Below are 22,264 nucleotides of genomic sequence, written 5' to 3' on the forward strand. Positions count from 1 at the left end.
ACAAAATGAAAATTACAAAAAAGCCCTTAAAGTTCTAAAATTTATAAACAACCTAAAAATTCTAAAATTGTAAAAATCCCTCTGAAAAATCTAAAATTTGCAAGCATATCTTAAAATTCCAAAATTACAACAAACCATCCAAAAGATTGAATATTATAAATAGGTTTCTATAGAATTGAAAATTATAAACAAACATTATTGGAGGTATTTTGCAAAATTTATTGAATGTTAAGTAATAGAAGTAAAAATATTTTAGTACAATTCAATTTTTAGAAGCATGATGGGCATATAGAAAAAACTCATAGAAAATAGATAAATCAAATATACAACACAAAGTAACCACATCCACCCATGCGAGCACATGCATAATGCTTGTTAATCAATGATTATCATTCATTCTAATTTTAGCGCTTATCATATCCCAGAAATCTTATCCGTTCCTATTTTGTACTAAAAAGAAATAATCACAACTATCTATAAAATAATGGACATTGAGATCAATGTATTCGTCCACTATTGTGGTAGTGAAGAGGATCGAAATCTGAGAAGCTTTAAATTACTGTGAGACCTCTGATCTGGATACCGTAAAAAATACGATATAAATACCAGTACCCTAGTTAAGTTGGTTTCTTGTTTGGTATAATGAGTAATTTCTTTTAGCTAAACCATGGATAAACAGGGCAAGGTCGATCAGAAGACAATACGAATAAAAAAGGCAACAGATGAATGGAAAACAAAGCTTATATATCACTATAGCATTCGCAGCACAAACTCACTCTTCCCCAAATAACATCAAAAATGCTTGCATACATTGAAAGAAAAAAAATGATCATATAGATAGATTATTACAGTAGATCGAACATAATGAAAAGGCTCTCGAACTACCCAATTAGCCATGACTTAACAGGTAAATACAGAATGGCAAGACATTGAAATATTCTCCAACACTTTGCTAATCTCTCATAGCAAGTGTGACCACGTACAGAATCAAAAGAAACCCAAAACCGAACATCTCTGCTGCCTGTAAAATGAACTTATTGACAAGTGCAAACAACCCAACTGATTACTAAAGAAAATAAGAAAACTTGTCAAACTCAAAATTGGCTTGGATCGCAAACTCGTCATTGCGGCGGAGCGTAAAAAAAAGGCCCTGGAGCTAGCCAGTAACCATAAGGTGGAGGGCAATAGCCTACGGCTACTGGAGGATAACCATGCGGGGGCATAGAACTTGGACTCGGAAGCATAGCATAGCCAAACGGCACAGAACCTGGACCCCTAGAAACCCTGACAGGAGCCACACGATCATACGACGTCGTCGCAACATTCACGGACTCGTCTCTCGCATGCTCTTCCAACTCATATAATGCCCCAGCATGCGCTTCTTCGTTGAAATCGGCAAACCTTTTCTTCATCTCCCAGAAAACCATCGCCGTCAGCAGACTATCACGGCCGGCCTGACGAGAGGTCCCTTTCCAGTTGATCTCAAGCATCCTCGACAGCTTCAACAAGCCTGCTTCGGCGAAACGCGCATCACATTCTTTCGCCATGTATTTCACATCAAAAACCATCGCCCCAAATAGTTCCCGCACAAGGCCCAAGAAACCGTTCAGCGTCTCCGGCAGAGGCATCTTGTAGACGATCTTTATCAGGTACGCGAGGTCGTATAAACCGTGGAAAGTGACCCACCTCAGCCCTTCGCATCCTCTTATTAGTTTCTCCGTCAGCCCTTTCGAGAGAACGGCCGCACTCACCCCATCCTTGCCGTTCTTACAGAAATCAATGCCGTTCCTTTTCAGGAACTCGATGGAGTCCTTCGAACAGTTGTCTACTTCAGGATCGAAATCTTTCAAGTTGAATTGCCAGGTGAAAAAGCGCTTGCTGTCGGACAGCGTGATCCCTACCTGCACCAACTTCATCCTGTCGACGTTGTACTTGAGAGCGCTGTATGTGTCTTCTCTCGGGGCACGGTGAGGAGCCGGCTTAAGGAAGCCCGGGAACTCCGTGTCGACGAAGACGAAGTTGCACGACCTGCGGAGCTCTGATATGAGGTTGAGTTCTTCGTGCAGATTGTGGCGCCACACTTCTTGAAGAATCATGGCTTCCTTATCTCTGACATGCTGCAGGTTGAGTTCTTTTATCATGGCTTCTTTGTCCCGCCCTTTGTTTTTTCTTTTTCCTGGGCTTTTGGATTTTTCGGAGTTGGGAGATGAAGATTGTTGGTCTATATATAGGATAATTCCTATATATATATATAGTTTGAAGATCTGTTGCTCTCGTACTAATTATAGTCGAAATAGAAGTCCACCTTATTTATTAATTTGAATTTCAGTCGGAATAGAAGAAGTCGACCTTATCTGTTAATTTGAATTTCATATATCTGTTTATTTGGTAGATAATATGTGCTATTTAGATTAGGATAATAAATTTAAAATATGGGAGGTCTAAGCGACTGCCCATCTCAACTTGCTGTGTCCCCTTTTCCCGATTCAAATATGTATCTATTATCATCATAGAGAAAGATGTGTATCTCTACCTTGTTGTTCCTGTCATTTAAAAGCTTGCAGGGAAATTATCTTTGGATAAATTTCACTCAACCCCTCAAATTTTGGGGTGTCCCACTTAATCCCCCTGAATATTGAAGTTTTTACAACATTACACCATGCATGTCGGTATTATCTAAAGATTAAAAATAACTAAAATGAAAAATAAATAAACGTTTAGGTTTAATAAACTTAGGAGTATTTTCATTCTTCGTTGTCACAAGCTTGACATGTGACTTTTTACAAGTTTACGGTGATTCTCCAACTCTTTTCTCGCATTTTCCTCGAACCCATACAGTATCCCAGCATGCTCGTCTTCTTTGAAACCATCAAACTTGTTCATCATCTCCCAGAAAACTTTTGCGGTCAGTAGACTGTCATGGCCAGCCTGATGCGGTTTCCCCCTCCAATTAATCCCGAGCATCTTCGAGAGTTTAACCAACCCAACTTCAGCAAAATACGCACTGCATCTTTTCGCCATATATTTCACATCGTAAACCATGGGACCAAACAGTATTCGAACAAGCCCCAAGAAACCCGCCAGTGTCTCTGGCAGAGGCATCTTATAGACGAGCTTTATCAGATAAGCCAGGTCATATAAACCATGGAAAGTGATCCACTTCAGCCCTTCACAGCCTGCTATCAGTTTCTCCGTCAACCCTATCGAAAGAACATCCGCGCTTATGCCATATTTGCGGTTCTTGTCGAAATCAATCCCGCTCCTTTTCAGAAGCTCGATCGAGTCTTCTGAGCGATTGTCTGCCTCGTGATCGAAATCTTTCAAGTTGAATTGCCAGGCCAGAGAGATCTTTCCATTGGACAACGTGATCCCTAACTGAACAAGCTTCATGTTGTCGACGTTGTACTTGAGAGCGCTGTAGATCTCTTCTTCGGATGCACCGCGAGGGGTTGATCGTAGGAAACCAGGGAATTCTGTGTCGATGATGACGAAGTTGAACGACTTTCGGAGGGCCGACATCAGCTCGAGTTCTTGATGCACATTGTTCGCGTATACATCTCGAACTCCATCAAAAACCAAGGGTTGTTTTTTGCCGGGATCTCTTTCTTCTTTCATGGTTTTTTGTCTCTCTGTTCTTTTTCAAGGTTTTAAGGGTTTTGGATTCGGGAGACGATAATAATATTTTGGCGTTGGCGTATATTTATAGATTTCGGGTATCGGCAGTTTCTGTTTACGCGAGGTTGAGACCGAGTAGGACTTGGGATTTAATTAATTAGACTTGACCTGATTTTAATTGGCATCCGGGCTGGAAATCTTACTCTAATGATGTTTAGGGGGTGTTTGTTTCAAAAAAAAATTTGGCATTTGGGTGGGATTTTAAATTCTAGGATCAAAAAGTGGGTTTTTTGGGTTTTAGAATTCCATAAAACTTATTTGTTTCAAAACAAATTTTAGAATATCAAATCCCCAAATAATAAAAAAATATTATATTTAAGAATTTGTGAAATCCTCTTTTTTGGGTGGGATGTGGGGTGGATTTCAAAAGTATTAGACAAATTAAGGATTTCAAATTCCAAAAAGTTTTAAACAAACAAAAATATTATAAATTATAGTTTTCCAAATCCCAAAATATTGTTGAAACAAACAAAGTTTTAGGAATCCCAACTCATAACAAATTACCTATGGATTTCAAATCCTATGGTGAAATCCATATCCTAAAATTATTGGATTTGAAACAAACACCCCCTTAAAGACCAAGAAAGTATCATCAAACTTAAATTTATATATATGGCTTATATGGTCACGTTAACAAATAATTAATTGCAAGAATCCTTAATATTTTGACTCTCTGCAAACAATCAAATTCATGCCATATTTTTATTCCCTCCGTCTGCTGCCTTCCTAGGGGCTAGGGGTGAGCAAACATTAGGTTGGGTTGATTTTAACCCCTTTTTTTTTTCAAAATCGAACTGAACTGAACTAGATTCAAAAGTGAATTGAATCGATTCAAATTGGTTCGGTGCGGTTCAATTTGTTCACTATATGAGCCTAGACATGTCAAATTAGAGTGGTTTTAACTAAAACTCAACTCTCTAGCTGCCTCAAACCTCTCATCATCTTGTATTCTAAGTTGAAGGGCCAACTCGTCAAATCAACTCATTTTAACTATAATTGGATTTTTGTCAATAAAAATATATAAATAAATATTAGTTAAACGTTATTTTACGCCTAGAAAAAAGTGCAAGTCTTATGAGAATAGTCGGTTTGGTTATTTAAGTTCCAAATATTCTAAAATAAAACATATCTGAATTTTTTTTAAAACCGAACCGAACTACTAAACTTTACTTAATTTGTTTGCACTGATATATGCTTAACCTTACTTAATCCTAGCTCAATGTTATTTACAGGGTTAATTTCAACCAGGACAATTTACCTCAAAAAGAAAATTTTTCAACCAGAACAAATTAACTTTTGGGGATTTTGTAGAAACACCCCTCTATTATTCAAATTCCACAACCCCTTTCACAAATTTACTTTATTATACATGAATTTGAATTTAAAATTGATAAAAATTTATTCTCTTAACCCATCTTGTTTACATCAAATGCAATGGAGATGTGTAAAATAGTAACCAAAAAACACAAATTTAGGTAATTTGATAGCTAAACTCATCTCTGATACTTTGTGAGGCCCTAGCAAACAGATAAAACACTTCACATAATAAGTATCTTTCAATTTTTCCGTTAACGTACTTGGACATCACTTTGATATACTCTCCACTAGTATCTTTCACAAAGACATCCAATAAAAAAGCAAATGTACCAAACCACAAACCATCAGATGCCAGTATATTGGAGTATACTATAAGCCACAATCATTCATCATAGAAGCAAACACCACAACAAGTGACAATGAGAAACAAAAAAGGTGAGACCAAAGCACAACCACCTTCAATACAATATATCAGCTCACTAATGCAAACACCAAAAGTAAGAAACTTCACAGGAATCATTTGTCCTCATAAAACTTCACAGGAATCATTTGTCAACATACAAAAACAATTCCTTCTACTTCTGGCAATAAGCTCAGAGAACATAGAAGGCCCAAATAACATCAAACCGAATCCAATATCCTTTTGTTTGACTTCAGCTAGAAATTAGTAAGTCCAAGGGTAAAACAGTCACAATTTTAACCCAAGGGCACATCTGCAACAGTGTACACTACAGGGGTTGCAATTTAAAAACGATACCACAGAGAGTATATGCAATTAACCCTTACATATAAGCTACAATCATTCGACAAAGCAGCAAGCTATATCAAATGACAATGAGAACCGAAAAAGGTGAGACCAAAGCACAAGCACTCTCAGCACAATATCACGCTTGACCTGCGAAAAAAAAAACCCATATCGTTGACATTAGAAAAGCCTGAGACTGCTTATGAGAAAAGCACACTGGATATGATCGTAAAAGGATTTGGATAAGAGAAACAATAGCTAATATCAGTTAAACCCATTGAAACTTGGTAATAAAAACATGAAAATCTGTGATCTGGTTTGGCTAGATGATATGTTTAAAAATTTCGATGCATCCAGAATGCATATTCACATAGATATGTTTAACAATAGCTAATATCACATTGTCTGCACTCTCTGGTTGCATCTCAATTTCAAATCAGAACTCTTGGTCCTTATTGCTTGCTGTGATAAGCGAAGTAATCAGTTTCAATGTGACATGCTAACAAGAGAACCATGCAGGTCATTTACCAAATGGAAAGATCAAATACTGGCTCTGTATATAAAATAAAAAGCTCAAGTCATCCAGATACACAAACCAGTCCCAAAAGCGTACCATTTACATAATATACATAAAGTTACATGTCATTTATGAAAATACATTGTTAGAAGTTCAGTAAAGTTACATGTCATTTATGAAACCACATGTTACCATATAAGCTCAATTATGTAAAAACACACTACTGCATGCCAGCGGTCAAGGTAATTCTAGAAACACAATCTACCTTGGTTTGATCAAGTGCAGTTCTTTAGGCAAATTAAGCCCTTGGAGGATGCTCATATATAAGATCTCACAATTTCATGGTACATAGCTCCGGCCAGGTAAAATGTAGCTCACTCATCAAGACCACAGAAATCTTACAGCTACCTACCTAATTGCAGGCAACACAACTTTGCGACACATCTTCTATCAGCTTTCATGTCCCGTTTTCTATGTTTCCCGCAGGTTTTAGGGTAGTCTAGCAAAGAAAGGGTTTTAATTCATATTATCGTGTCTAAGATATTTCCCACAAGTTTTATCTCAAAAGGGCAATTTCCAGCGTGTATTTTGTCTATGAGCAAACTCACTAAGCAGGTCATACTAATTTCTCACACGATGCAACAAAGTAAATCCTTCTGTGAGCTTCGTTGAAATTTTGATCACATCAAATAAGCAAAATAAAACCAGACACAGACACTGAATTCAATTAGCTCTGTGTAAACCGTCGCATATTTACATATATATATCTCTTTCGACACCCAAGAACTCATATATTCAGTTTATTAACCCGATTACTCATCAAAACATGCAAGTTTGCTATGACCCAAAATAAGAAATCACGACATAACAAAATTAAAATAACAGTAAAATTACCTGCAATTGTTGACGGATGAGAAGGCAATCAGAAGAGCTTGAAGAAGTGCTCAATTTGCGGCTTGGAGTTCTTGCTGAAAAGAAAAAAGCACACAAACCAGAATGAGAACATCAACACAATGAAAACCTGTTCAACTCATCGTACTAATGAAGACCCCTTAATAATAAGGTTCTCTAAAATGCATACAAAACAAGTAACCAACCTTTGTACCTACAAAAAAAAAAAGAGATAAATTACAGGAAAATCCCCTGACATTTAATCACCTTTGCACATGAATATTCTTTTCATTTAAGTTTTGATCCTCAAGTCAAAGTCCCTGGCATGGTTCAGTTCACATCATTTACGGATTTAAATCAGAATCAGAATGATGGAGATAGTTGCTAAAATTCTATGTAGACAAGTCATCTTTTGGTATACGGAGGATTGCAGCAGTAGGGATTGGCTGACATTTTTTTGAAATTAGGAAAAAAATGCAAGAACTCTTAGTTAGTAGAGGACAAATATTTCCTCCGTCTAACATCACCATCAAACTAATTAAGATAAAACCAAAGTTTCCTTTAATAATAATAATTTTAAAACTTGTCACCAAAAAAATTATTCCAAAGGTCCAAGCAAATCGCTAGCTGATCTTACTCAAATTAGTCCCAATGAATCCAGCATCTGTTAAGAGCTTCAAGCAAATCGCTAAATTTTATATTCCATGTAACTGATTTAAAAAACAAACGGAGATTTGACGATCAAGGGTCAATTAATCAAGCCCTAATTTCTAGTTAGAAGCCCCCAATACTCCAAATCTAAGTATTAATAAACAAAATCGAAGCTCTATCGAATTATTTCACAAATTGAAGGCACAAATTAGAGCAAAACCCTCGGAAGTTTCGGGGGCAAATGAAGATCTATACCTGTAGACGACGTTAGGTTGGGACATGAAACCAGAGAGAGAGGCAGGGGGGGGAGGGGGAGGGGCGGGGCCAGGAGGGGGGAGGCGGCGGCGGGGGGAGGCGGAGAGGGGGAGATCGAAACCAGAGAGAGAGAGAGAGAAAGAGGGGATCGCGATTTGGAAAGTCCTCAAATGATCGGGTTGGGATTTGATAAATGACAAAGGGTGGGGTGGAATTTGAAATCAGTTGTTTTGGGCTTTCAAATTCTTCTTTGTTAAATCAATTGATTTAAAATCTAGGCTCAAATCAGAATCCAAACTAGATATTTGGATTTAAAATACCCTGGATTTTAAATCCAGCTCCAAATCCAAGTTCCCAAACACACCCTTGATTTTTTTATCAACGGAGTCATGCTTGATGGAGAGCCCGAGCTCTAGTCATGCCAATTGGAGGACTCAACCCCAAATTGATTCCAATTCCAATTCCAAACCCACCGGACCATCCGTGTGAACCGCAACGCATAAATTAACTCAATTTTATTCCTAACTTTTGACGCGCGATAGAGCCTTGTGGATTTAGGTTTTGGAAAATAATTTAGGCAAGGATCATGACCAACTAGATAAAGAGTATAATATTAGGAATAGAACTTGAGTTTGATTTTGCAATTTTGAAATCTATTTAGGCTGTGTTTGGAAACTTTGATTTGAATTTGGGAAGTTGATTTAAAATCAAGGGATTTTAAATTGCCTACAGCTTCGGTGCTCCATAAAGATTTGTTGGAGCACCAATGGCATATCTGTAAATAATTTCCTTAAAAATAGCTCTCACATTTTTAGGTGGATAGATTTGGCGGTTAGGAGGTGTTCCACACCTAAAATTGTAATTAACTATAGGTAAAAAGGTTATTTTAGGAAATACAATTTAGAAGAAAAATAAAATTTATGATTAGTTAGAATTCTCCAATTCACGTTATAACTTTTTACCACCTTATCAAGTCACGCCGCACTTTCCTGTAGAAAAAAAAATTTGGAGAAGATGCCGCTCACGCCGCTCCGCACTCGATCGCCGTCTCCAAAAAATCTCGTGAAGGCCATGAAAGGTAAGTCTTTTTCATTTTTAAAAAATGTTAATTATATAATATGATCTATTGTCTTTAGTGTTGGGACAAACGAATATTAGGCGCCTGACATAAAGACTTACCTAAAATAATATGATGTAAAACTTACCTTTCATGGCGTCTTTTAATGTTAATTATATAATATGATGTAGTCGCTTTAGTTACTAAATTAAAAACATAATTTCCATGTTTATAAGCTAATTAAAAGACGGCTACAATTTTTACTACAGAAGTTCTTACAGCTTGCATATATGCACTTTCTCTATCACACATGAACATATGGCCATGGTGCAAAATTAAAGACTTTTAGTTTTAGTTCATAGTCCAAAGAGTCATAAATTCCATCATCTAATACTTAAAAATTATATGATGCTGAACTAGTAAATTGATGTGATCTACCATATGGAATTGTCTGTGATACAGCTATAAACTTTTATTGACTTCTTTGAAAGAAAAAAAAATAAAGTCACAATCACATATATTTAAGCGATTTATTTAGGAGTTATAATTTTATTTTTCTTGTACTTATTTTTTATATTTAATTGAAATGCAGAAAATGTCAGAGAGGAGTCTATTGGTATTTATTGCAATCCAACAAAAATGTTCAATATCGTAAGTGGCTTAACAAATGTACAAAAACAAGCGATAGTGGATATGGGTTTGGGAGGTATTTTACATATTCCTGATATAAGAATGCGTCGTTGCCTTTGTTATTGGTTAATGATTAAGGTAAATATAGAAACACGTATAATTAAAATAAGAGATTACGAGGTGTCACTATCAGAAAAGGATGTCGTTTACTTGATGGGATTACGTGCTGAAGGTGATATTGTTATGCTTTGCAATGAAAGTGTTGACCCGGAAATTTTGAAATATTATGTTGAACCATTCACGAAGAAAATTACAATCCGACACCTTATAAATTGTATTGGTTCATCTGATGGAGCAGACGATCATTTTAAGAGATCTTTTGTGCTTCTATTACTGGGACTTGTGCTAACTCCTATAAATGATAAGGATTATATACCCCAATATTATCTAAACATTCTGGTTGATGTCAAAAAAATCTCTTCATACAATTGGGCTAGATTCACTCTTGACTTTTTATTTTCAAGCATTACAAGTCAGAGGAAAAAAATGCGAAGTACATAAATGGGTGTATGCTTCTGTTACAGGTAAATTCTTTAATTTAAGTGAGCTAATATTTTTGTTTTTACTATTTTATCTTATAATAACTATATATGCTTGTCATTTATATTAGCTGTGGTATTATGAGCACTTCAGATTTCCGGGTAATGACTTTGATTACAATGCTAAAAGTCTTCCAATAATGGCACATTGGACTGAGAAGCGATGTGCATCAAGAGAGAACTATGAAAATTTATTTGGTCGTGCTGATAACAAAATGTATCATGAATTACAAAAAAAAGGTAGATAATTAGTTTGGTTATTGGATTATTTTATATTATTAAAACCAAATGTGCATTATTAATGTTCTTTCTTACAGCTAGTAGTAGTATTTGATTTAGCGATGCCTTACATGCAACAAGAAACAACTCAGGCTTCAGAAGGACAACATACAACAACATCCAATCAAAAGGTATGTGAGGTTTAACTATTGATTCTTTATTTAGATTTAATCTAGCTTAGTACCCACTTAATCTTCCTATTATATTTAATTTTATCTTTGTAAATATGTTTTTAGGAACATTATGCTACTTTTGAAAATAAATTCAATGGTCAAGCTGGTCAAAGATTGAGGCCAAATCATGGAGAAGAAAAAAAAGAGGCGAAGGAGGAGAAGGAAAGAGACGAAGAGGACGAGGAAAAAGATGAGGTTTCAGATGAAACATTTGATGACATTGACAAACATATGCTATCATTTCGTATGGCTTCAATTGAACGGAGTGTGCATTGCTTAGAAAATAATATAAAAAAAATTATGCTTGAAATTACACAAGCTATCTTCGAGATGAGAGATGATGTTTCCACGCTCAAATCCGACATCAGAGAAAGCAAATTATATTCAAAGGTTAAAATTTTGGTTATGCATTATATTACTTGTAAACTTCTTTTTTACACATATCCTAACTTAATTTTTTATCACCTCTGTTTCTAGAATCATATGCAGAGAATTGAAGAAAAATTATGCAATATTTGCATTAGTCTTAAAGGAGAATCATTTGAAAAAGAAAGGAGAAATCCACTTAGCCATGGTAGTAACGTCGGAGCAAATATTGTTCATGTAGATTTAAATATGGAACTTCTTAATATGGATTCAGAGTGGATGAATGGTGAGACTTATGTGTCACCTCATCATGAGCAAAGGGAAAGCAGCAAGAAGCCTCAAACTACATTAGAAAATATGAAACCATTAAGAAGTGTACAGAAAAAAATGTCATTTGCACAAAAAAAATCAAAGGAAGTTGAGGATACTATCAACATGTGCCAACGTAATAAACATTCACATGAAGAGAAAATCATATCTGCTTTTCAGGGAGCAAAAAAGGAAGATCCTGACTTACTACCTCCAGGACTTACACAAGATGAAGTTATTGCTATAACTTATTACAAGGCATGTGTAAGTAAAGGAGATAAAAGTAAGTCTTTTGTTCAAATAGGTGATATCATTCTCACTGGAGAATATTTGAACCCTTTGCTTGCAAGTGGAAACTTTGGAACTGATGCATGGTTATCAAATGAGGTACTTATTCTTTATTCTATTCAAAATCAAATGCATTTGTGGTAATCATAAAGTTATTCTTTGCATTGTGACTTTGGTTTGGTGAATGTAAATAGTAACTTGGTGAATTAAAATTATATTTTAAACCAATAAATGGTATGAAAGGCATGGCATATTTGTTTGTTCGATAAGTACTGTCAAATAATAAAACATCACCAAAAGCTTCATAGTCAACTCTTGATTGAGAATCAGCCCAAAACAAATGTGTAAGATGGCCTTCATCGTCAGTTTTATTCAAATAGAAAAAATCTACATCTTTCCTTTTTCTTTGTTCCATCATATTCAATACAGTTTGTGCATCTCCATGTTCTATTATTCTTCGTGATATTTTACCCCCACTTATTATAAATATCTTTTCTAATAAAACCAACTTTCTCATAACCTCCGTCTCTATACTCCATAAAATCCATAATTTTATTTTTAGGAATGCCACATTGTGCTAGCATATGAATTTCTTCCATTTGTACATCATCAACTCTTCGTTGAGAGCGAAGAAAGGGAACTTCATCTGGGCCTGCAAGCACATGATTATGCATATCCCTTAAACTATAAACAACCCATCTCCGTGTTTCATTATCAAAAAAAAATCTCAAGACATGCATTACAATTGCATCTGGATAATGACCGTTCTTTATATGTTCTATCTGCTCTATCCATATGCTTAGTTTCACGAATTCCTTCTTTAAAACAAACAAATTTGCGATAATAAAGATTGCCATTTTTATCATATCTCACTTTATCCCTTCGAATGCTAAAACCCTTCAAATTGGCATATGAATTATAAAACTCATACCATTCATTTTCAGTGGTATAGGAATTCAGAATTATGTCCTCGTATTCCATTAAGGATGGGCCTCAGGATTCACCTGACATGCATATTATTTAATAAGACATTAGTAAAAAAATTAGTCATACAACAAAATATTAACCATATTAAATATTGTTCACTGATGGAAAACAATGTTCTAAAAACAAGGTTCTGAAATCATCTTCTAGAATTTATTAACATATATAAATAAATAAATTTCTAATCAACCAAAATTTAACAACAAATTTCATGCTAAATAACATTAACAGGTGCTTTCTTGATCTTGTATAAGTTCGGAGTTCCTCCATATCACTATGATTTCAGTTTTTATTCATCTAGCTTTTACTATTTCAATTGGTTAACTTTATTCATTAGCCTGAAATTAATGTTTGCTAGCATCTTTCTTAGGGGTAATTGCACATAGGTCCCCTGTAGTGTTATTGTTTTGAACTTACTATCCGTGTAGTTTCCTTGTTTGAGATTAGACCTTAAGTTAAATATTTTTGACACCTTTACCTACAGATAGACCCACTAATTCAGTTAGAGGCGATATCTACCAAAAATTGTCTAAGGCTTCAAAAAAAAATTAACTCCGCAGTTTCTCTGCGACAATGAAACTACAAGGGTTCTAGGTGCAAAACAACAAGAGTCTATGCGCAGTTAATTAACTCCTAGTTTTTATCTACCTAATTTGTATCACAATTGGTCAACTATTATTCTGAAGTTAAAGTGCTTTTACTTATTAATTTGATTGATAGCAATAGACTAACTTCTTAAGAATATTTCTTAACCTTGGGATAAAAGAATTATTGAAGTCTTGATTCTAGTTTTTGAACATGGATGATGTTTATATTTGAATAAGTCAGCAGTTTAGTTTAAGGAGGCAACTAATTAATCGGCGTAATGAATTTACTGTAATTGCTTATTTTATATTATGTCAGCCATTGCCTTTAACATCATACTGTTGGAGTTCAAGTCTTGAATGCAAAGTACTAAACTAATTCTTCAAAGAAACTTTCAGGTTAAAGGTTCTTGCAAGCAACATTGTTAATTGTTGGATGTCAGCATGATATACGTTTTCATAGTTTTAGCAAAAAATTCCAAAGTGGCCAGTCAACCTCACACCTAGCAAGATTTACTTTACTTTCTTAATCTATTATAATTTTGCAAAACATAGATTATTCTCTTATTTATCATTACTGTGCACAGAAATTGTCATTAAATTTTCATCATAATTCACTTAACGGACATTTTGCAAGAACACAATATCTATCTCTATCATCCTTGCTGTAATATTGTCGGCGCTTTTATATTGCGATGCAGACCAAATGGGAAATTGCCACTATGAAGTTAATAAATAACATTGACCAATTTTTATCAACAACAATTAGAAACTTGCATAAAGTTTGAATTTTACCCCAAATAAACCCTAAGTGCGCATACAAGATCAAACCAACAAAATAGACAGTTTTAGTATTGAAAAAGAATGTTCCTAATTTCAAATCAGCACCATTACGAGATTAGCAAACAACATGTTATCAATTTTCCCACAATCAGAGAAAAAGTTAGGGTTCTAATGAGTGATTACATACCTTGATCCTGTTCGAACCCGCCGTGGCTAAGGAAGAGACTCCTCTCAAGGAGCGAAGAAAGAAAATAATTTCTCTATGCAATGCAGAGTGAACACGAGTGTCAATGGCAGAAAAAAAATTTTGAGAGGGAGAGATTGACGATGAGAAAGGGAAGAAGCAACAGAAGCTTTCAGGATATAAAGCAATTAGATAAGAATTTGAAAAGACTAAAATACCCCTTTCTTATCTTAACTGATTTTTTATTTTTGTCAATTTAAAAATTTGAAAAAGGGTTATTTTCGGAGCACCAAAGCAAACCTCTTTTAAATTTAGGATTTGAAATCCATGATTTAAGAAATCTTTTGTTTGGATATCTTTATTAAATAAAAGTATTTGAAATCTTTGATTTCAAAATCTAGTGTTTAGGTACTTTATTATACATGAATTTGAATTTAAAATTGATAAAAATTTATTCTCTTAACCCATCTTGTTTACATCAAATGCAATGTAAAATAGCAACAAAAAAACACAAATTTAGCTAATTTTAGTGACGATAGCTACATTTGCTAAGTTTTCAAATTCATTACTGACCATAACTTGCAAGACTTTCAACAAAATGAAAATGAAGAAAACTCTACAAACATATCATGTATCTTATAAAAAAGCATCTAAATAATACATTACCATTGCATATTTCACAGATATCCAGGTTGGAAAACACTTGAGGCTTATTTTATATTTCACACATATTCAAAGTGAGAATAAGTTGACTTCAGAGCAAATACGTAATAATTCCATTACCTGCAAAGAAAATGAGCAGATCAATAATTTTTTTAATCAAGCTAACAAGCTAACAAATCAAACCAAAATGTGGATAAGTGAGACCTGTGAGAGTATTGGTTAGGGAAATCAATATACTAGATGATACACAACCTGGTGCAAAGATCCTTCACCATGATTATATTAGCAAAAAAACTTGTGTAAACTATGTAGCAAGGATCCCATGAATGCATAAAACCTAATAATGTATACATAGTACAAATGGAGCCTAGAATCTGTTAATAATAACTGAACTCTTGACACTAAGCACAAACTGAGCCTATAAACTATTAACAACGCAATAACTAAGCATCTTAAAATCACTGCTAGCCAAAAAAGGTGGTTTACCATGAATACATAAAACCTGTAATTTGGAATCCATTTGAAGCTCCAAACAAGCAGATAGATCCTTACATCGAACATGGAAATCAAGTGAGACTTGGATTACAACTTTACACAAACGTAGTGGAAAATATCATGTAATGTGGTTTATATTAGAACACTATAGATCCTATGTGCATCATAAAAAAAATATGATTCTTGTACTTTTACCAAATTGATTCCAAATAATTAGTTTTGACACAGGAGTAGGATGAACATTCAGCAGTCTCTGTAGTTGATACAATAATGAAACTGTAAACCACTAATAAGTGTTTGTGTTCATGCCCTTACCTTTTCAAGCAAGTGATGTTTACATCAGAGGTTTTTATTTGGGTCAAAGACCCACACGAGGAAGATCATTAAGTGTTAAAAGTTGCTTTATCTACATTATTAGCATACAATTCATGAGTGACTTATTTAATACATATGATTGTAGATGCATATGTGACTTATTTAACACATCAAGCTTATCTACAATATAGGAGTAAGCAAGTATATAGTAAATAAAAAGGCATAATCAAGTATACAGTAAATAAAAAGAACTAAATTCTCAATAAAATAAAATTTGTACCTTTGAAATGAGACAATCACTCCTTGCTTGAATTAGCTAAGAATCCATCAAAATCATCAAACCCTAATGCATTCATAATGAAATCATCTAAAAATTAAAAATATTCGATCAAAAATATTGTTCAAATAACATCGAGATGAAGGAATCTAAGAGAGAACTTACTCAAATGAGTTCAAATATTTGGGGGTTCTTGTTATCCAACTAGAAACTACTCCTTAAGAATAAAGAGAATAAAATCTCTTTTTTCATCATCAGAAAGTGACTTCAACAAATAAAACTGTTCCGGGTTGCTATCCATTATCTTCTCAAATGTATTGAACACTTGAATGCGACTTAAGTTGGGTATTTTTGAGGGGTTGCTATCCATTATCTTCTCAAATGTATTGAACACTTGAATGCGACTTAAGTTGGGTATTTTTGAGACCACTTGATGAATCTCCTCTCTGTTTGGTGGTTTTCTTACTACTTCCTTTTTTCTTATTAAAATACTCACTCACAGAAGCTGCCATCACTGCAAGTGAATCAGTCATTTTATTCCCTTTTTTTTGTTTCTTTGAACCTATCTCACCACTAGTTGATGCTCTAGAAAGATGTTTCTTTGAAAAGCTTCCACCTTCATTTGTTTTAGATTGTGCCTCAGATTCCTCATGTTGCATTGCGTTAGCAGCCTCTTCAAAGGTTTCTGTATCTTCACCATTAGCTCTATCTTTTGCACATAATACCATAATATCATCCCCATTTTTAATCAAACGATTCTGGTAGCCTTTTGCATCTGGATTAGCCTGCAATATAAGAACATTCACAAATATTTTTAGATATATGCAACAAACTAATAGTTCAAATTAATAAGTATAAAGTGCAATATTACCGTAACATAGTCGCTCCATACTTTTTGCTCACTAGTAGGTATAATCACCATTTTCTTCTCATAATCCTACCACGTCAAACCACTTTTATTTTTAATATCATCGATAACATTATAATGTGTTTTCCAAATTTTAAGTCGATTCTTCACATTATCTTTGTTCAAGTTGCTATTAAATGATTTTAGTGCATCAACCACAACTTGATACACTTGAGGCTTCCAAGTACCATCGACTTTTAATCCTTGGTTCATTTGATCGTACAACACATTGGCTAAAGCTGAGTCTATATCACGATTCCATACAATATATGATCTCGACTAAGATGCAATTTGTTTCCCTTTCTTTGTCATCCTAATACATACCAAAGTGAATGACACAGAATTAGTAATGAAGCACAAATGTTGATTAGTAATGAAGGCTGAAGAATAATGGCAATAATCAAAGATCATAAAACTTATCAAAAACATAAAATTATTCATAACTGCTAACCAACTTTAGGATCAAATCTTAAAGTGGATGCTAGCCCCTTCTCAAAGTCAGTATTCATCCCACATTTGCATAGCCAAATCATCTCTAAAGTTACTCCATTCATCTGTAACTCTCACAATAGTAATACGCTCCTCATCTACATTCTCAATTTCTAAAATAGAAGCATCTTCTAATTCTCGATCCACATCATTCAACCAGTCATCTTCATTCATCTCTTCACGTAAAAAGTTGTGAAGAATACAACATGCATTAATGATCCTAACTTGAGTCTTAACACTATAAAAGCTAGCTGTCCATAATATAGCTCATCGCTTTTTTAGCAATCCAAATACCATCTCAATTGTGTTTCTAGCAGAGGAATGACGTTGGTTAAATAACTCCTTGTAGTTTATGGACCATTTTCTCTCTAAGGCTTTATATGATAGCGAGTTCCTTTATAAGGTGCCAAAACCCCCGGCCCATTTGTATGCATTTCTACATAGCATATGTAACTGAAATAGTTTTTAGGACTTTAGAAAAACACAAATTTACAAATGCACAAGTTACCTGAACATGACATTTTGAGTTACAACCTACACATTTATTTTCAAAAGAGAGTAGGGAGAAAATGAAGTACACATGAACATCCAAACAGATATCCACTGCAGTTAGAGTATAAAAAAAAATTATAGTTTGTTATCACTGAAGTTGATATCGTAGTGTTCTTCTCTTTTAAAAAGAAATCCGAAAAAGAAACTTACGAACCAATGATTTATAAGAGTTAAATACTTAAGGCCTAAGTACATAAGGTGGCGCTAGGCAAGGATAAATACCAACATTACAGACTATGCAATGAGAACAGGATGGCCATTGCAACCACCAAACTTTGCATCCATACACACATAATTTAACTCAGGTCACATTGTTCAACATCTTAAATAGTACTCAAGACCACAGAATTTGAGACAGTAAAAACCAATGAAACCGGTAATTCTAGCACAACATTGAGAACATAACAGTGTAGAATCTTAAAACTACAGATGTTTCAATATATAAAGGCTAGTGTTTGATCATGTAAAAGACGATTTCTACAGTGATAGCAGCTGGTTTTCATGACAAACAATAAATGGTAAAAACACATTTTTACATGTCAAATTTAAAACCTCTACATAAAAAATAGGATCATAAGATTGAATCTGATAGTATATCCCCACCTCTTTCTGTTCTCTTTGAAATCTGCTCACAACTTACTCTCCTTTGCAAGCAAAATTAAAACTTGTAAGAAAACAAAGAACCGTGTTTTACATATTTACATTTTTACTATGGCTGATAATTTAAAAGCACAGAAAAAGAAAGAGGGAAAAAATTTAAAAAAATAAAAAACAACAAAAATTGAAGCCATACCTTGAATCCCAATCAGAAACTGCAGAAGCTTGAGGAGAGCAACCAAAAGAGAGGAGGAAACAAGCTACAAAGAGAAAAGCCAAGTCAGAGTTCAACAAAAATTTGTTGTCACGACCTAGGGTTTCGACGAGTGATCATCTCATATTTTGCTTTGATCTAGGGTTTAAGCCACGAAGATCACGACCTAAACCCTAGATCAGAGAGAAAAGAGAGAGAGAGAGAGAGAGAGAGAGAGAGAGAGAGAGAGAGAGAGAGAGAGGGAGACTGAAACTCTAGATCAAAACTTGAGATAGATGTTACCTGCTACGTTGAGAGAGAACTTGAGAGTCGAGATCGAGAGTGAGAAATGAGAGAGTGGAGGAGTCGTGATCGAGGATCGGGGATCGGGAGTGAGAAATGAGAGAGGGGAGTGGGGATCAGGATTTGGTAAATACCTAGGGGCATGATGTGATTTGGAATATTAGTATTTGGGCTTTCAAATTCTCATGTTTAAAATAATTTGATTTGAAGTCTCAGCCCAATTTAAATCCAAACTAAATATTTGAATTTGAAATACCCAGAATTTTAAATCCAAGGCCCAAATCCAAGTTTCCAAACACAACCTTAGTTTACAAATTAACTTTTTAGTTGGAGGAATACTTATATACTGGTAAAATACATTTTTTTTATTTGGCCTAATATTTGGTATTGTCTTAAGATAGTCTACGAAATAGATTACTTAAGAGAGGTGTCTTTGTTTGCACTGAAGAGCATGTAGTTTCTAAATCTCTTGGTCAACGTCTGAAGTCAATTAAGATGTTTGGAAGACCATGTAGTTTCCAAATCTCTTGGACAAAGTGAAGTGAATTAAGGTGTTATTTGAAAATGATGTAGGATGCATAACGATTGATTCATGGAGGAGTGAGATCTTCACGAGTTAAATACGGATACAAATGAATTATTAACTGAACGCAAAAAACAACTACATCTATCAATCCGGAAGACAGATTCTACCATATTATACATGAAAATCGCCTATTTTGATAAGACGGAGTCAATTAGCTTGGCAGAATCTCACAATCCCATCAGTAACACTCCTTTTTTTTGTAGGATTTCAGAAATAATCAGCATTTAATTTATTTTTAGTAATAAAGTTGAATTCATTTTAGATTAGGAAATAAATTCAATGTTGGAGTCAAATTAGATTAAGAAACAAATTGAGTTTTGATTCGTGATTTGTTTCATCTATTATAGGGAGTCTTTTTACGATATGATTTGATACTTTCTATTTCCTTATAATTCTAATCTTATTAGTAGTCTATATTGTTTTATCTATTTATAAAGAGTTGTGTAACCCCAAAGAATTAGATCACTTTTATTAATAAATTTGACTTATTATATTTTCTTCGTGGATTTGAACCTCTTCATGGGTTCGGAGATCATTCTTTTAGGATTCATAGAGCACCTCTTGGTGGATTCCGATGTTTATCACTTCCGCGCTGCATTAGAAAACATGTTAAGTAAGAGTTAAGGAGAGTTCACTAATATATGACGAATTCTATGATTGAGTCCACAGATTAATGTAGATGGGAGTGTTAAGAGATCAAATTTTCAATTCAATTTTATTAAGATTTAGATTTGATTTAATTACTTAGTTAAATTTAAAATTTGAATAAGGTTTTGAAATTTAATTTGTTAGGGTAGTTTTATTTGGAGTATGAATTGTAATAAGATTACTATTGACATTAGTGTTTTAAATTTTAGTTTTGGATTTGGATTGGTAAAGATGAAATTTCAAAACTCTGAATCAATGAAATATGATTTTCATTGTAATTAGAGCACTGAAGATTGATGAATAAAGATCATAGTTTAGAGGGAGAAGTTTGAGGGTAGACACGGGATATATTTTAACATTTGAATCGCTAATCTGGTAGGCATGTAGTTATGCTAAGGTGTGAAGCCAGAAGTTAGATGCTATTTATGAAACCGGATTAGCGAAATTTGTTTCTCTGTTATCTTTAGCCCTCTATTCCGCCAAGGGGAAAAAAGGAAAAAAAAATAAAAAAAGAAATCCGAAGGGTCAAGCAGACTTGCTATTGCCTTAGACAACTTTGTTCAGCACCCTAGCAAGCTCCGCCCTCTTTAACTTGCCAATAATAATAATAATAATAATAATAATAATAATAATAATAATAATAATAATAATAATAATAATGATAATAATAATAATAATTTCTACATCCCACTTTTACATATAACGCAAAACTTGTGGCACTTCTAAACTTACAAGAAATTGATGCGTCTCATATTGAAAAATTGACAAGTAGCTCACCTTATCCTATCAGAAGTTGACATTTGGACATTTCTAATTATATTCACATAACAATCCTCGTCCAATTAAATTTATCCATAATTAGAAAATTATAATTATAATCAAATTCACTAATCCTAATCAAAATATAACTATCTATACTTTAATAAAAATATAATTAACATATTTTTAATTTTCTTTTCCTTTATGTGTAATGAAATAATGGTTTTTAATGTTAAGCCTTACATATCTCAAGAAATTATCATGTGTCTGACCCTAATTTTTTTAAACACTAAAATTTCCTAAACCTCTAACAAGTTCGGGGGTTTGCTAATTCCCTTGGTGTCGTTGGCAAGAGGTTAAGAGAAAAGGGTTAACTAAGTTAACCCATCATAAGGGGTTAACAATAATTAGATTTCGGTTGGATTAGATTGTTAAAAGGATACGTTTTCTTATTTCTTTCACTTTCTTCGTTTGGTTGAAAATAAGAAAATGAGCTCATTACTTTATAGAAATAACAAAATTATCTTTTCTTTTGTTTGGTTGCATATAAAAAATTTATAGAAAAGTTTTCTTAATCTTATTCATCTACTATCCATGAACACAAAATTTCACTTCCCACCAAGAAACATCCATTCCCAGTCTCACTCCCCAACAAACACTCACCGATAATACTCTCAATACTCACTATCTTTAATCCCCACAAATACCTCCTCCATCAACAAACCAAATCAAATGGTGGTGAGCAACAACATAACAATGTTCCTAAACTTCCTCTCCCTCGTCTTCTCCATACCCATAATCGTCACTGGCGTCTACATCTCCACCCGCGCCAACGCCGCCTACCACCACTTGGCCCGCTGGCCCCTCCTCCTCCTCGACATCCTCCTCTTCGTCTCTATCGCCGGCTTCGTTGGTGTCTACTAGAATCGCCAGCACATCCTTGTTTGTTGGAAATTTGCAGTAAAAAGACAATGAAAGAAAAATTAACTTGTATTTCTCTCAAAATCAATTACAATTTGGATTCCGATTACAAAAGAGAGGAGAATGAATTTGATTCTCCCCTTTGTTTAAAACTTGGTTCTTCACAGTGGCGATGGAGTGCCTCCCTCGAATGCTCGCGTCGAGTTTGCTCTCCGTTGACGATCCGCACGTCTTGATTCACTGGAACGTAGTCTTCTCCTCACGATTTAACG

General features: G+C 34.3%; 2 protein-coding genes and 1 long non-coding RNA gene across 3 annotated transcripts; all 3 read right to left on the reverse strand.

Moving 5' to 3' along the window:
* LOC109835112 (probable CCR4-associated factor 1 homolog 11) lies at nucleotides 812-2,276 on the reverse strand. Its single transcript, XM_020403108.1, has one exon. It carries the CDS (start codon nucleotides 2,139-2,141, stop codon nucleotides 1,122-1,124), a length of 1,020 nt encoding a protein of 339 aa, XP_020258697.1. The 5' UTR covers nucleotides 2,142-2,276; the 3' UTR covers nucleotides 812-1,121.
* On the reverse strand, nucleotides 2,758-3,680 carry LOC109835490 (probable CCR4-associated factor 1 homolog 11). Its single transcript, XM_020403464.1, has one exon. It carries the CDS (start codon nucleotides 3,613-3,615, stop codon nucleotides 2,758-2,760), a length of 858 nt encoding a protein of 285 aa, XP_020259053.1. The 5' UTR covers nucleotides 3,616-3,680.
* On the reverse strand, nucleotides 5,491-8,135 carry LOC109835115. Its single transcript, XR_002245613.1, has 3 exons — nucleotides 8,052-8,135; nucleotides 7,149-7,222; nucleotides 5,491-5,887 (listed from the first exon to the last, which is right to left on the reverse strand). It is a non-coding gene; the product is annotated as an uncharacterized LOC109835115 (long non-coding RNA).

Source organism: Asparagus officinalis, chromosome 3 (genome assembly GCF_001876935.1).
Source record: "Asparagus officinalis chromosome 3, Aspof.V1, whole genome shotgun sequence".
In the NCBI taxonomy this organism is placed as follows: domain Eukaryota; kingdom Viridiplantae; phylum Streptophyta; class Magnoliopsida; order Asparagales; family Asparagaceae; genus Asparagus; species Asparagus officinalis.

Excerpts from the sequence above, each read along its gene's own strand:
- LOC109835112 (XM_020403108.1), bottom strand. The coding sequence starts at position 2,141 with ATGATAAAAGAACTCAACCTGCAGCATGTCAGAGATAAGGAAGCCATG.
- LOC109835490 (XM_020403464.1), bottom strand. The coding sequence starts at position 3,615 with ATGAAAGAAGAAAGAGATCCCGGCAAAAAACAACCCTTGGTTTTTGAT.